Source organism: Lithobates pipiens, unplaced genomic scaffold, assembly GCF_037356315.1.
Source record: "Lithobates pipiens isolate NorthernLeopardFrog02 unplaced genomic scaffold, aLitPip1_a1.2 Scaffold_13, whole genome shotgun sequence".
Classification (NCBI taxonomy): domain Eukaryota; kingdom Metazoa; phylum Chordata; class Amphibia; order Anura; family Ranidae; genus Lithobates; species Lithobates pipiens.
The window spans coordinates 163,409,683-163,425,811 of record NW_027507718.1 but is presented as its reverse complement, the minus strand read 5'-3'; the positions used below and the strand labels follow the sequence as shown (position 1 = coordinate 163,425,811).

The 16,129-nt window shown below is 44.1% G+C and overlaps 1 protein-coding gene across 1 annotated transcript in view; it reads left to right on the top strand.

Moving 5' to 3' along the window:
• Positions 1 to 16,129, top strand: part of MYDGF (myeloid derived growth factor) — a 60,074-nt gene that overhangs the window by 24,664 nt on the left and 19,281 nt on the right. Inside the window, exons 2-5 of the mRNA XM_077475782.1 lie at positions 6,964 to 7,014; positions 10,268 to 10,329; positions 10,424 to 10,505; positions 10,656 to 10,710. Of these exons, the coding sequence (XP_077331908.1) occupies positions 6,964 to 7,014; positions 10,268 to 10,329; positions 10,424 to 10,505; positions 10,656 to 10,710 (250 nt within the window). The remainder of the gene's footprint in view (positions 1 to 6,963; positions 7,015 to 10,267; positions 10,330 to 10,423; positions 10,506 to 10,655; positions 10,711 to 16,129) is intronic.

Below are 16,129 nucleotides of genomic sequence, written 5' to 3'. Positions count from 1 at the left end.
TCGGCCAGGACAGCTGCGCCTCTAAAAAGAAATCCATGCACAAATCACTTTTCAGAGGCATTTGAAAGGCAGTAAAGAGGCATTATGTTGTCTCCCTACCACCTGTTTTAAGCCTGTAAATGCAGCATCACTATACCGCAACTGTGCAATCCACTCTGTTGCGGGGTAGTTGAAGTGCAGGCCAATTCTCCCTTGGTATACCTTCAGCTACCCTGCAGCATGTGTACACACCCAGCTGCTCCCTCTGCAGCTAAAGAGGCAGAAGTTGGGGGTGGTAAAAAACAGCTTAACCATGTGGTTTTACTGCCTCTGCTACCTGACATGTGAACAAGCCCTTGGTTCACATCTGTGCAGCTGCATGCTGCGTGTAGGGCAGCCCATTCATTTCAATGGGCTTCTCTACCCACAAAAATGCAGAGAAAGATGCCCCCGGGCTTTTTTCTTTTAAATTGCACTGCACCAAAAGCCCCGCACGTTTTCCAATGTTTGGGCTACCATTAAGAATTAACAGTGCCCCTAAAGATCAGAGCATTCGTCTGTGTGTCGGGAACGAGCGTGACAAAGTCAAGAGAATTCTTGTTGGGCCATGTATTAGTGCTCGAACGAACACACTTAGACCGAATTTTAATGGTTCAAAGAATGTCAGGCAAAATGGTCGGCCTCACGCACTTCATCAAATCTGGCCTTCTATGAAAAAAGTTTGGACACCCCTGAGTTGCTTAAAGTTGATGTAAACCCCAAAAAATATTTTTTTTGATGTCATAATGTAGAGAATAAGATTACCTATCATTTGAGCCCAGTCTTGCCACACAGATTTAATCCAGCTCTGAGCAATCATCTTTTATTGTTCAGTTAGAGAAATCTTGACAAAGTCTCTAAAACTTTGTCAAATCCTCCCCCTTGCTGTGAGTGACAGGTTATTTACATATTTCATGCACTAGCCTGAGACAGGCACATCCTGTGTAAAAAGTTCACAATTTACATCCCCTTCCCCTCCTCTCCCCTCCAGCTCTCCCAGGATTGGCTGCCTTTACTGTGTTTTGACTGGATGTTTCTCATCATGGGAAGTGATCCTCCTGTTTGCTGCAGTGAACAGCAAGAAGAATATACACAGACAAGTGATTTAGGGGAGCTGTATCTAGTCAGAGCTGGGCAGAGTAGAACATCCAGTGATCTGATGATTTATAGTGCAGTGCGTGTGTTCGAGGTCACCTGATCACAGTTGCAACATTCCTTTCCATCACCAGGATTTGTTATGTGGGGGAGGGGTGGATTTCTCACTTTTTATAATTACATCCAGTAAGGCTGAATGAGCTTAGGGCCAGTTCACACCAGTGCGCTGTGCGAGATCGCATGTGATTCCCACTGCACTGCAGTTAAAATCACATGCGATATCTGTGCAGTGCGATTTCAGCCATACAGATAGTATTAGAGGTCGACCGATATGGGTTTTTCTCTGGCCGATGCCGATATTTAGAAATCATGGCGGTCGATGGCCGATATATGATGCGGATTTTTTTTGGGCCAATATGTTAGGCCGATTTTTTTTTTTTTTTTTTTTATCCCCCTTCATCTCATAAAACCTAACAGACACCTTTCCCACTGAGGCTTTTTTTAGGCGCTTTTGGGCTAAAAATAGCACCTGTAAAGTGCCTGCAAAACGGCTCCCTGCAGTCTGTGTGAAAGGCAGAGTGCTTTCACACTGAGGCGATGCGCTGGCAGGATGTTAAAAAAAAAAAAAAAAAAAAAAAAGTCCTGCAAGCAGCACGTTTGGAGTGGTGTATACCGCTCCTCCACCACTCCTGCCCATTGATATTAATGGGCATCACTGCCGAAGCGCATGCAATGCGATTTGGCAGCGGTGCTTCACGGGCGCATTTAACCTCTTCTTCGGCCGCTAGCTGGGTTATATGCTAAAAAAATATATATAATTTTTGGGGGTCTAAGTGATTTTCTGGCAGAAAATACAGGATTTTTACTTGTAAGCAACAAGTGTCAGAAAAGATTTAGTCTTTAAATGTTTAAACTGAGAACTTCTACACACAGAGTTGAGTTCATTCATTCAGGTGTAAACATTGTAACTTTTTGCTCTTTTCTTGGCAGACTGCCCAGAGAGGAGGAAAGTCAGGTCTATGAAGACTCAGACAACTTACACTGACTTCTATTACAGAAGTAATTTCCAAGTCGCGCTGTTCTAAATCAGCCTTTTTATCAGCTCAATCGGCCGATGCCGATTAATTAAAAAACGGCAAATATCGGCCGACCTCTAGATAGTATGGGTGATATCGCACCGCATTCCGACCAGTCGCACAGGACCATTTTTTTTGGTCTGCACCAGAATCGCATGGGTGTTCACACCTATGCGATCCGATTCATGTCCTAACTGTCAGTTCGCAGAGCGATATGCGAGCTGAAATGGGGGTGTCGTGTCGTTAACATTGTATGACACTCCCCAGCAGTTTGCATATGGCAGTGTGAACTGACAGAACATGAATCGGTTCGCATAGGTGTGAACACCCATGTGATCCTGGTGCAGACCCAAAAAAGGGTCCTGTGCGAGTTTGGTCCGAATGTGAAGCGATTTCAGCCATACAGTTTGTGTAGCTGTAATCGCAAGACACAGACTTTGCATGTAAACTGAACAGCAAGGCGGTGCAAATCACAGGGATGCGGAGTGTACAGTGGTGGGTAGTACATATGCAGGATGGTGTCAGGATAGTGGACAGTGTCAGATAATTTTTTTTTTTTATTTTACAATTAGATTTTTTTTTCAAAAGTTTTTTTTGGGGCCAGTGGATTCTTTTTATTTTTATAAATTTTTACAATAACATTTTTAAAAATTTATTTTTAAATTTTTTGACTTTTTTTATTTTTTTTTTTTTTTTTTTGCACTATTCTAACAATGATGGGAAGGTGGGGTTTTATTTTTTTAAATATATTTTTTCGCTATGCTTTTGGAAAAGGGGGTGGTCGGTGTCGGTGGGGGCAGTGGACGGTGTGAGTGGGGCAGAGGATGGTGTCAGTGGTCTTGGGGCTCTGGACCGTGTCGGTATAGGGGGTGGCGCTTGTGGTGTCAGTTGTGTTTTTATTTTTCAATAAAATTTTTTTTTTTTTTTTTTTATCAGCGCTGTTGGGGGCTTTGGTGGCATGTCAGGGGCCCAAACAGAGGCCCCTGAAATCTCCCACTTGAGACAGAGAAAGGACAGAGGATACAGATTCCCCAGTCCTTTCTCTACACAGAAGATGAACGGAGGGGAGACAGCAGCGGGGGGAAGGAGGTGGGGGGAGGATGAAGACACAGCTGAGGGAATGACATGGGGAGGAGCTGTCCCATCGCACCGATCATCCCCCACTGTCATGTGTATTTACTGAAATGACAGGGGGCTGTGAGCACGCTCTGGCCAAGGGGAGTGTAGAGGTGGGTGGGGAGTCCGCTGACATGACTCCGCCCACCGAGCACCGGAAAACAGACCCGCCCACTGAATCTTGACTTCTTTGGGGCTTCAAACAGCTAAATGGTGGACATTTGACAGGTGAGGATGCATGCAGGAGGCATGTATATCCTTATAGATAGGTAGCCCCTATGGCAGTAGTTTAGAATTGATGAGAGTGGGTTTACATCCACTTTAAAGCGGGAGTAAACCTAGTTTCAAAAAACACTTACATTCCCGGCATGCTGGAAATGCTAACTTTCACATTGGTTGTGCTCTCAACCAAACATTCAAACCATCCAATGGCTGGAGTCATAACTGATCACATGTGCAGCATTATGCCAGTTGAAGAATTATTAGAGGCAAAGATGGCAGCTTCCTTGACTGAAAACGATAGAAGGGTTTACTTCCATTTTAATGCTCAGTTTACCTCCCTGTTGATCTTTTTAAATGTGATGTAGCTCAGTAGTTGCCTTAGCTACAGTTAAAGAGGATGAGTTTACTTCCTCTTTCATTCCCTGCAAAGGCAAAGCATAATGGACTACTATGCATCACATAGTAGCCCATTATGTGTCACTTACCTGACACAGGAGCCAGCGAAGTCACCGCTGTCCCCTGTAGTTTGGCGCATCCATCTTCTCGGTGGGGTCTCGCAGCTCCGCCGCTGTCATTCGGCGAAGCCACGATGACGTCACTCCCGCGCATGCGCACGGGAGCCGGGACGCGCGGCATCTTCACCATCGAGGATGCCACGCTCAGTGCGCCTGCGCGCCGCTGTCTACGGCGCATGCGCTGTAGACAGCGGTGCCTGTCTTCGGGCAAATATCTCCTAAACTGTATAGGTTTGGGAGATATTTCTTGGACCTACAGGTAAGCCTTAATCTAGGCTTACCTGTAGGTCAAGGTGGTTTGTAAGGGTTTACAACCACTTTAATATTTCACACCTTTTGTCAACTCCAGTTATGAGTTTATGGGAGTAGGGAAATGTAAATGAAAGGTAAGCTCTAATCTGATGACTTTCAAATGTACCATACAAGATTTTTGGATAAATGCTGTAATACAGGAATCCTTTCAAAAATAATGCTAGAAATTGTTTTTTCTAAATCTCAAATCTCAATCTTAAAGTGGTTGTAAACCTCAGACATGAAATATATACAAAGCATATCCCATAGTGTGTGTACTAGTCTCAATTAAGAGCACTAAGGGGTTTAATTTACAAAAGGTAAATCCACTTTGCACTGAAAGTGCACTAGGAAGTACAGTCGCTCTAAATCTAAGGGGAAGATCTGCAATGAGGGGAAGCTCTGCTGATTTTATCATCCAATCATGTGCAAGCTAAAATGCTATTTTTTTTATTCCCCTTGCATGTCCCCCTCGGATCTACAGCGACTTTACTTCCAAGTGCACTTGAGAAACATGGTGACGGGAGGGACCTCCAGCTGATTGACAGCCTCAACTTGCTGTGTGTAAGGGGGGCATGTCTCCTCCCTCCAATCAGCTCTCAGAGCTCTCCTCACTGAGCTCTGCAAAGGCTCTCCACCCTCTTTGTTTCTGAACTCTCAGACAAGCTTTATAAGTTTTGCACTTTGAACAAATATAGAGAGAAGAAGATAGCAGATAAACAGGTACAACCTATGTAGGAGAAAGTGTTTCATCTCTGTGTATTACCTGAGGCTAGTCACTTCACTGGGTATATGTAAGAATTTACAACCACATTAATTCTTAATCAAGAAACATCTGAAACATATAAAAATGAGATTGCAGCTGAGCTCCACCAGTATTACACCAGTTATACATTCTTTTGGCAGAAAATAGACTCTCTGCTATCCTAGCTGTGCTCAACAGCTGTTAGATCTGCTCTTTTACATGTGGGGGGAAGGGAAAAGTCCTGCTGTACTTATGTGGCTGCTAAGATGCAAGCAACACTAGTCAGACACCCCCCCCAGCACTACGGTTGCATCTTTGCCCCCCCCCCCCCCTTCTCCAGGCCATTCACAAAGCGGAGCCTGAGTTTGTATTTTGTGGATAGCCTGGAGGAGAGCGGGATAGAGGCAGCTGTAGTGCTGGGCTTTGTTGGACCTTCATTGCTTACATCTGAGTGGACACATAAGTACAGTGGGAGTTTTCTTTTTTGCCAACAGAATGTAGAACTGATGTCATTTTGGTGAGTTTATTTTGCCTGGAGTTGGTCTTTAATATTTGGGTTGATCACACTTTATAATACAGTAGCAGTTCTCTTGGGTACAGTTACGTGCAGTTTCTGAAAGTACATGCGTGGTAGGTTGTTTCAAGCATCCTGAATTTGCACCAGTTCCACCACAGACCTTGACCGTCTTGCATCCTTCTGTCTCTGTAGGTTATACTAGACTGGCTCCCTGATATGGAGAGTAGGGTTTTATGAAGGCCAGACCATCCATTGCATAATTCCTTGTTCTTTTGCAGCAGGTAGTTCTTTTATGCGTTCCCTATGTGTTTTTTCAAGCAGCAAAATTAATTTGCGACTGATTAGAAGCCTCTCTGACAGTACTGCATGATGGATAAATATCTGCGCTAGATTGACTTCAATTTTGACCAAATCACCAAATACATTTGCAGAAGTAATGGTACAAAACCGTAAGGAACCTCTTGCCATGCTTTACTGTAACCTGCAGGCACAATTCTCTAGCCCTTCAATGTACAACTGCATTCTGTTAGAGCCATTCATTTCATCAGTCCTAGGCATTTTTCAGTGCCCTAGATCTAATGTTTTCATACATAGGTCAAGTGAGTCTCTCGGCTTTGCTTCCACCTTAGAGTAATAGCTTTTGGCTCTTTACATACAGACCAAGTCTAATAGGACTTCTTAAGACTATAGATAGGTATACCAGGGTCTCAGTGTTGTTGCGTTTCCATGGTCACTGCATTGCCAGTCCTCAACCATGACAGTTTGCTTTGGCTTTGCAGAACAACTTTGACAGCGCAGTCTGCTGCAGTTATTTTGTATTTATTTTTTTGGTTAGGAGGGGTATAGCTCGTGCATGATGACTTTTTCTTGTGTCTTGTTGCTATGCTTTATGCATTGCTGTGCAATGATCATTAGCACCTGTTTGTTACATTTCACTTGGCTATAAGCCTATAAAGAGTTCACATTTTTATTTATTCATTTTTCCCTTTAAGACCTTTACTTTTTGCTAAAAGAATCTTTGAAACTTACACAGTTGCTTTACTTTAGTTCACTAAAATAATTTTCTTAATTATTTTAGGTCTCCTGCATTAGTGCGTTAATAAAGTTCTACTTAGTTACTGTATATCCTAAACAGAGGAAACTATAATTTTTGTCTTTATGAAATGGCTTCCACTTCCTTCTTCTTCTTCTTCTTCTTCTTCTTCTTTTTTTTTTTTTTGTTTTTTTTTATTAGAGTGATGAATATCTATTCCTGAGCATGTACTATGTAAACTGTTCAGACCTGCAAGAATGTGGTCTTCAAGGTGCTTGTTTCCATTCTAACCAGCCTTTTGTTTTTTGTTCTTTGTTTTTCCCCCCCCCCCCCAGGGAAGCTTTTCATGCAAATTTACTTATGCTGCTCAAGGAGGAACTAATGAGGTATGAATTCTGATTGCCTTTAAGGGAATGTAAAGTGGTTTCAAATGTATATTATAGTCATAAACATTTATAAAATATATTTTTGTTTTAGGAAATCTGATTTTGAGCCATCAGATGGAAGATGGAGATTTAGGCTTCATGTACACGGGACGTTTTTACAACCTTTCCTGAACGGTTTAACTTGACAGATAGATAGACTCTTAGAAGAGTTTGGCGCTTATAATGCCACTAAACTCAGCTTCTGAACCCATTTTTTTGCGTTCCTAAAAAAGCCTCTAAACTCAACTGCCGTGAAACTAACGCAGGCGAGGATAACAGAGGAGAGTTCAGGAGCAGTTGAAAAACTTGCTCAACTTCTCCTAAAACCCCTTTCACACCGAGGACGTTTTGCAGGCCCTATAGCGTTAAAAATAGCACCTGCAATCCACCCTCAAACGGCTGCTTCATTGCGGTGCGCTGGCAAGACGTCGGGAAAATCAATGGGGCAACGCGGCTATACCGCCGGCAAAACGCCGCTATTGCAGGTGGTTTTAACCCTTTCTCGGGCGCTAGCGGGGGTTAAAAGTGCCCTGCTAGCGGCAGAAATACGGCGGTAAAACGTCGCTAAAAATAGCGGCATTTTACTGCCGACACTATGGGTGGCACAGTGTGAAAGGGGGCTAAACGTCCGTTTCCCAGCAGCAGTATACATGAGGTCTTGGGCTTCTTTTTACATTTCCAGTCTGTTTTCCTTTTTTGTAAAGGCTGTTTACAGAATTCATAAACTCATGCTAAAATCTACACACACAGTGACTTACCCCGTATTGGATGGACTACTCAAAAGTTTGTCAGACAAATGGTTATCTGTAAACATTCAAGGAACACAGACGATTCAGTACTTCATGGAATGCAAGAGGATTGCTTGGTGCAATTGTGCACTCCTATGAATCTGGTGTCCCCCTTTTCTAATTGTCTATTTTTGTACTCTGTATACCAAACAAAAAATGTAATCAATTTTATAAATTAAACAAAGAATTGCATCAATAACATCATAGTTTTGCAGTAGCCCTAAATCTGCAATTCCATCATGGAGCTGAATATAAGGTATGTATACAGTACTTGTAGAATGCCAGATGTATAGGTATTCACAATTGCACCTAAAACCTATAGGGAAATTGAAGATGAAAAAGGATCTGGGGGTCCTTGTAGATCAAACTCAGCAATAGCATGCAATTCCAAGCTGCACCAAGGCTAGCAATCTGTTAGCGTGCATTAAAAATATTTGCTTAAGAAAGAAAACCATAATTCTAGCACTTTACAAAACTTTGGTTTGGCTACATCTTGAGTATGCCATTTTAGTTTTGGCCACCAATACAAGTAGAATGTGCTTGAACTGGAGAGAGTCCAGAGAAGGACTAACAATCTAATCCATCTAAATCTGCAAGTGCATCCAACACTACCTTCCCTCCAGATTAACAATGCTGCTGTCCAAGTGTCTCTGATGCTTCTCCATACAGAGTAGAGGCAGGAATTATGCTATTGGATGGATCATCAGGTGAAAATATAGGGGGGGGGGATAAACACCGGGGGGGGGGATGGACACCGGTGGCAAGAAAAAGCGCCCAGAGGCGATTCAGTTCGTATAGGTAGCGCTATATAAGTCATTCATTCATTCATTCATTCATAAAGAAGAAAGCTAATGCAGCCACCACATTTAAGGATTATAAAGCTGCAAAATATACAATTTTGGCTAAATACCTTGTAGAGTTCAAAACCTTAGACCGAAGACCTTAGGTGGGCAGTCTAGGCTCTGCCATTTGACAATATAATGACAGGTGTGGTGCTTAACTCTGCTCTTCACCCTGTGTTTTCTTTGTATGGACATTTTTTGCAATTTTAATAAATCTTTGACTATGAACATCCGTGTGCGGTCATCCAATTTTCATGTCTGACATTTCACAGTATGAGCCATGTCCGCACTTGATTGGAGCTGAATGATGGTTTGGGGTTTAACCCTAAGTTATGCCAAAGTCGAGGCTCAATACACTGCCTGGGCCTTGGATCTAAGAGGTTCAAAAGCATTGATGGGATTCATTTTAAGCCTAACATTAGAGCTGCACAATTAATCATTAAAAAATTGTGATCTCGATTCAACCCCCCTGACTATCTCTATTGCAGAGTTTGCCGATTTCTTTCATATAACAAGTGGAGAGACTTATCTGCTCACTCAGTTGTCAAAAGAAAACATCTGGCAGTCTGCCAGGTTTTTAAAATGAAACGTAACTCTTCCTTCTTAGATCAAAGGGAAACTTTTCTGTGTAAAGAAAAAAATCCAGGCAGTCTGCCAAGTTTTTAAAAATGTGTAAACACAGGAAGTTTAACCACTTACAGTCTAAATCTTTTTCTGACACTTGTTTCTTAAAGCGGGACCTCCACCCTCAAGTGGAAGTTCCGCTCATCAGAACCCCCCTCCCCTCCGATGCCACAATTGCCACCTTTCAGGGGGGTGCATATACCTGTATAATCCAGATATCTGCACCTACTTCTGGGAATAGCTAGCCGCAGATGCCCCCCCCCCCCCCTCCCGTTGTGTTCTGGGAAACACAATTCCCAGGACACAACGGGGACACTTCACTTCATGATTCCCTGACAGAGGATGACGACAGGGGCAGCCGAGAGATGAGCGATTGCTCGTCATCTGCTGCTGACATCGCTGGACCCTGGAACAGGTAAGTGTCCATTTATTAAATGTCAGCGGCTGCAGTATTTGTAGCTGCTGACTTTTAATATTTTTGTTCAAAGGGGCATTCTTCTTTTTACGTTAAAATTAATATTTTTTGCTAGAAAATTACTTGGAACCCCAAACATTATATATATTTTAGCAGAGACCCTAGGGAATAAAATGTTAATTGCTGCAATATTTTATGTCACACTGTATTTGCCCAGTGGTCTTTCAAACACAATTTTTTGGGGAAAAAAATACACTTCAATGAATGAAAAAAAAAAAACGAAACCGTAAAGTTAGCCCAATTTATTTATTTTTTTGTTTTAATGTGAAAGATGATGTTACGCTGCGAGAATCGTGATCCTTATTTTAGCCATAATCGTGCAGCTCTAACTAACATAGGCATTTACTGTTACCATAAGATGTGTCACATCAGGTTCTGTTTAACATGAATGTTTACAGATGCAAATATTAGTAAGGATACTAATATTACTCTCTTATATGTATTTTATATAGACTGCATGTATTTTTTTTTTTTTCATCCAATAGAAATGGCAGATGACCATTGAGATGAACGAGGATAGACAATATTTTTCCTGCTCAATATGGAGGTAAAAGAGAATACAGCTTCTTATGCAAGCTAGCATATCGGTGTATACTACAAGTACATTGTGCCTTTCACAACTGCTGTGGTCGTTTTTGCAGGCCTCTGGGAACATCTTATTTATTTTTCCTCAAATTCAGAGCGGAAGTAACAGGAGGAAAAATAGAGTTCTGTGAAGCTTATGTAAGTATGACCTAAAAAAATAGTTTTTTACCACATTTTAAAACGATAAACCATATTTGGTAATGCAGTCAAATGTAGAAAAAAAAATGATTTGACTATGACATGGTTAATTACTCCATTAGTTAATATACACGTCTATTTTATTTTCAGTCTCAGGAAAACAAACCATTGAAGAAATCGGAATATGATGTAACTGATACTGCAGGTGAGATCTGTATTTAACGTTATTTTTTTAATAATGGAAAATACCAGTTTTGCCTTCTAGTCTTTTATGGGGAATTCTCCTCATAGACAGTTGTTCCTAGAACAAGGGTCCCAATTAAATGTTCCCTCAACTCTTGCCCTGGGTACAGCTTTAAGGGTGCATTCACACCTGCGAATGTACCTGCACTCAAATTACATGTGAGAATTCCAGCGGGGTTCAGCTGCATGAGCCAGCCCCATTGAAAGTGGTGGAATGATGCCCCTTGCATATAAATCCTCATGCAGCAATCACATGCGAGTGATTAAAACAAATAATCAGAGGCAACCCCATTGAAAGCAATGGGAAGCTGCAAGCTCCCACAGCTAATTACGCCCACTTGCATGTAATTTATCAAACAGATGGTACAGCGCTCTAACTAAAATAAAATTATTACTAACATATTAAAATTAATTAAAAGTCCAAAATAGCTTTTATGTCAAAAGGTCCAGGGGAGGGATCTTCAGTGGTATACAGTCAGTTCATGCATAAAGTGACTTTGTGCCAAGGGGGGGACCACCACCAATGGTAAAATTAGCTGCTCACCTCATCGTATGGACCTTTTAAATTACAGAGGGTCGTATGCTTATCAATTCGTCCAATCACTGTACTCCTCTCAGACAATATCCGACCAGTTCACAAACAAAAACACAGCTTTCTCCCATTCAGAGTCAAATGAACTGACACGTTTGTGGAATACCCACACTGGATCGGTATATAGCAGTATTCACATTTCCTCAGACCAAGTGGATAGAAAGACAGGCCATAGTGCTCTCCCATAGAAAAATATTTTAATGATGAATATACATAAAAAACACACTTACAATAACGAAGCTTCATACGATCGTTAAAATGAACAATGACCGCGGGTGACGTCACGTGATCTTGCCTATGCAGTGATCAGCTCTAGATTCAGACTGGCTGCTTAGGTTCCCACATGTAATCGGAGTGTGGGTGCATTCGCAAGTGGGAATGCACTTTAAAAGTTTGGCTTTACCTCAGTTTTGGTTGTGGCAACAATAGTCATGAGTACAAATAGTGGTGAATCTCCCCAAAAGGGAAACGGAAAACAAATAAAACGTAACAAATTCTCCCACTCTGTTGAAAACTACAAAATACAGTTTTGCCTAGAGTTGCACTTTAAAGCGGAGGTCCACCCTAAAGTGGACCTTCCGCTCATCGGAACCCTTTCCGGGGGGAGGGGGGTGCAGATACCTGTACAGTACAGGTATCTGCACCCACTTCCGGGATAGCTCTCTGCGGAAAGGGGCGGAGATTACGCCCCTTTCCGCAAGTGCCCGCCCCTTTCCGCAAGTGCCCCGCTGCCTGCTGGGAAACACACAGATCCCAGAGGCAGCGGGGACCGTCCTTATTGCGCAGCGCGACTCGCACATGCGCAGTAGGGAACCGGGAAATGAAGCTGAAAGGCTCCATTTCCTGATTCCCATACCCAAGATGGCGGCGGCAGGACCCGAGAGACGATCTAGAGATCGGGTTCGGGTGCTGACATCGCGGGCGCGCTGGACAGGTAAGTGTCACTATTTTAAAAGTCAGCAGCTGCAGTATTTGTAGCTGCTGGCTTTTAAAAAAAAAAAAAAAAAAACGCGGAGTCCCGGCGGACTCCCGCTTTAAAGGGTAACTCGACTTTCGTGGGGAAGAAAAATGGCAAATAAGGGAAAAATAATAGTGTATACAATTGCAACTCAAGTCATATTATTAACCAGTTCCCTACCGCACATAGTCAAATGATGTCCCCACCCCTCCCGCCGCCATTCGGTGCTTCTGCAGGCTCTCCCGTGCCATCGGGGGCCCGGAGAAAGAATCGGCCAGCACCGGATGACTACGATAGAGTTTTCCGATGATCACATGGTCACCAGTCATCTCTATGACCATCGGAGGCCCGCATGCGACGTGTAAACAAAGCCGCGATCTTGGCTATCAGCATGAGACCGGTGAATTTTTTTTTTGCAATCTCATGCTTTCCCGTCTGGAGGAGACCTGTCACATAGATTCCTATTACAAGGGATGTTTACATTCCTTGTAATAGGAATAAAAGTGATCATAAAAAAATAAAAATAAAAGTGTAAAAAATAAATTAAGTAAAATAAAAATAAAAAATAAAAAAACATGTAAAAATGCCCCTGTCCCCGGTAGCTTAAGCTCAGAAGCCATTCCATGAGCGTGCGCAATTTTAAGCGTGACGTGTTATGTATCTATTTACTCGGCGTAACATCATCTTTCACATTATACAAAAAAATTGGGCTAACTTTACGGTTTTATTTTTTAATTCATGAAACTGTTTTTCCTTCCAAAAAAAGGTGTTTGCAAAATGATTGCGCAATGGCCGCCATTTTATTCCCCAGGGTGTCTGCTAAAAAACATATATAATGTTTGGGGGTTCTGAGTGATTTTCTAGCAAAAAAAATATGATTTTTACATGTAGGAGAGAAGTGCCAGAATAGGCCCGGTATTGAAGTGGTTAAACATATTATCCACAAAAGTGGAGTTGCGCTTGCCACATGTCACACCTATATAATCGGGGTGTAACATGTAACGTTTTACTGCTGAAGCATCCCCCCGAGTTCCTGCTGTGACAGCAGTCTGGAATCTTCTCTGCATGCCTGCTGTCACAATAAAAAAAAAAAAAAGATGTGGTTGTGACAAGCTCCGCCTGCCCAGCCGTGTCATGCATACATTCAGAGAGTTCTGTGAGTGGGAAAGTACAAGTACCGACAGCGTTTGCGGCTGACTGCTTGTAGTTCTCAATTAACTTACCAGGGTGTTGTTCAGCACTCTAGGAAGTTCATTGAGTCTTCCTGTCATTATGTAACTACTTGCTGGTACGAGCAGACACCTTACACTGACAAATCTGTAAAAGTCCTGCGTAGCACCTACGATCTTCTGATTGGGGGTGTAATGCTTTACAGTTTCCTGATTTAAAAAACAAAACAAAAAACAATAAAAACACTTTCTCTTTTGTTCATTGACGGACGCAGCTCCTTTAATTCTTGACCTTAGGGTTATCACGCCACCTTCAGGAGAGGACTAGGCAGAACATGTAAAAATGGCAAGACTGCACAGCACCGCCCAGGGGGGCGGTCCCTCTGGCTATAACTCCTCACCCTGCAGCTCATTTTTTTTCTGCCTAGTGTAGGAGAAGGACCTGGCTCCCTGAGGGGACCATTGGTCCTGGGATATTTTTTCTGCAATTTTGATCCTGTGATCTACAATCAACAGCCGGGCTGGGTGACAGGCTGGATAATATAGATCCTTGTAGTCTCCCCAGCCTGGTCATAAAATGTGAGCAGACGCCAGCTACGTGCTGGGTCGGCCACAACATGTCCCTTCTTCTCCAGGGTCGGCCGGTGAGCTATATGCTCCAGAACACACATATGACCAAGGCTATTGGTGTCCGTGTCAGTGTGCCATGGCCAACAGCCACCCTGTACTGCTCGGGTGATGGGTCTGTGGTGGAATGCTTCCAGCAATCCCAACAGGAGGGATAAGTACAGATCTCCCTGCCTTGGCAGGATGGAGCAGCTGGGCATTCCCTGGGAGGTCAACTAGGGGGTGTCTCTCACTCTACCTTTCCTCTCTCCCTATCCCTCATTCCCTCCTCCCTCTGCTGGGGCGGCTGTGTGACTGGACATGAGGTGCGGTGTATGTACCTGGCTGGGGGGGGCTTCGGGCTTTGGCGGGGGTCTGCGCTGTTTGTTAAGGTCCACTTTTTCTTTCACTGCCCTTTTTCCCTTTAATTGTGAGGTACTAAGGCTATTTTACATGAGGAGAGGCTGTTGCGCGAGCCATGGCCATTTTCCTGTAGTCTTATGTAGTGTATGTGCTGTCAGCCATTTTCTAGAAGGTTCGGCGGCCATTTTCTTGTCAATTTTTTTTGCTAGGATGGCCGGCGGCCATTTTCTTGTAGCCTCAGCGTGGTTTACCTGCTGGTGTCTGTGTACCTCAGAACAGCGTGTTTTTTACTCTGGGCACTTTGTGGCTGACACAGGCCAGAGCGGATGGCGGCAGCACAGCGCAGCACTCGGTCAGGGTGGTGAGTCCTGTGGGGGGGCCCCTCAGTCTCCGAGCGGCTAGGAGAGTGGGATTTGTGTACCTTGCCTTAAGTCCCTAAGCAAGCGAGTGAGGGTCAGTATGGCGTCAGAAGCTGGCGCTTCTCCCCCAAACATCCCTGCCATTGCAACTGGCTCACCTGCTCAAAATGATGTGCCTGTGGACGCTTTGACGGCGGTCCTGGAGACCTTTGTTGCCAGGGTGAAAGCGGCGTGTGGGGGCAAGGGGAAGAAAAACGCCCCCCCCCCAATCTTCTGGGGAGAGCTCTGATTCAGACTCAGGCCCTGCAGTGACTGGCGGCCCCTGTTCTGATGTGTCAGAGGATGTGGACCAAGACCGTTCGAACAGTGAGAATGACTCTGTGTCCGGGTTAGCACAGGAAAAAAGCACTAGTAGGAGCACTTATCACTGTGGTGTGGGATACCCTGAAGATACAGGATGCAGCAGGAACTTCTGCAGAGGTGGTGGTCCCGCAAACAGGCCCGCGCACCTAAGGTGTTTCCGTATTTGGCTTATTTTGATAAGTTCATCTACAAGTAATGGGGAAGCCCGCAACGGGCCTTTTCAGTCCCAAGAAGAATGGCGGTGCACTACCGCTTTGAGGAGATCCTCCTGAAAAAATGGGCGTCTCCTCCGGTCGTTGACCCCCCTGGTATCCAGGTTAAATAAAGTAACCACGATTCTGGTAGAAGGGACTCCTGCCTTCAAGGACCCTGCCCGGGCCATGTTTACGGTGGTGGGGGTCGGCGTTACGACCTGTGCTGGCCACTGCCTTGGTTTTGCAGAAGCTTACTGAATGGGCAAAGTTGTTGCACCGTGAATTGGAGAAGCAACCGTCTTCCCCAGTCTGCGTAGAACTGGCAGATCAGTTAGTGCATGGCCTTTAAGTATGTCTGTGATGCAGCCCTGGATACGGCCCCCTGCTCTCTAGAGCATCAGTATCAGTGGTGGTGCAACGGCGCCTGATTTGGCTGAAATCTAAAAAAGCACTGGTGGATTTGGAGCTTCTCTGGATGACATTATTAAAAATGTTACCGGTGGGAAGAGCACGTTGCTCCCACAGTCCAGGAAAGGTAAGGAGCCATGCCCTAGGCAAGGGCCCTCATTTTCCACTCAGAAACTGCTTTTTCGCCCGCCCGGGTCAGCAGGTAAGCGTTCCCAGTCCGACAAGGCGCCTGCTGAAGGACAAAAGTGTCCCTGGTTTCGCAAGCCAAACAAGTCTGCGAGCAAAAATGTTACCGCATGAAGGTTTACCCCCGCCTGACTCTCGGGTGGGGGGTCGCTTTCGGGAGTTTGCAGCTCGGTGGACCTCCCT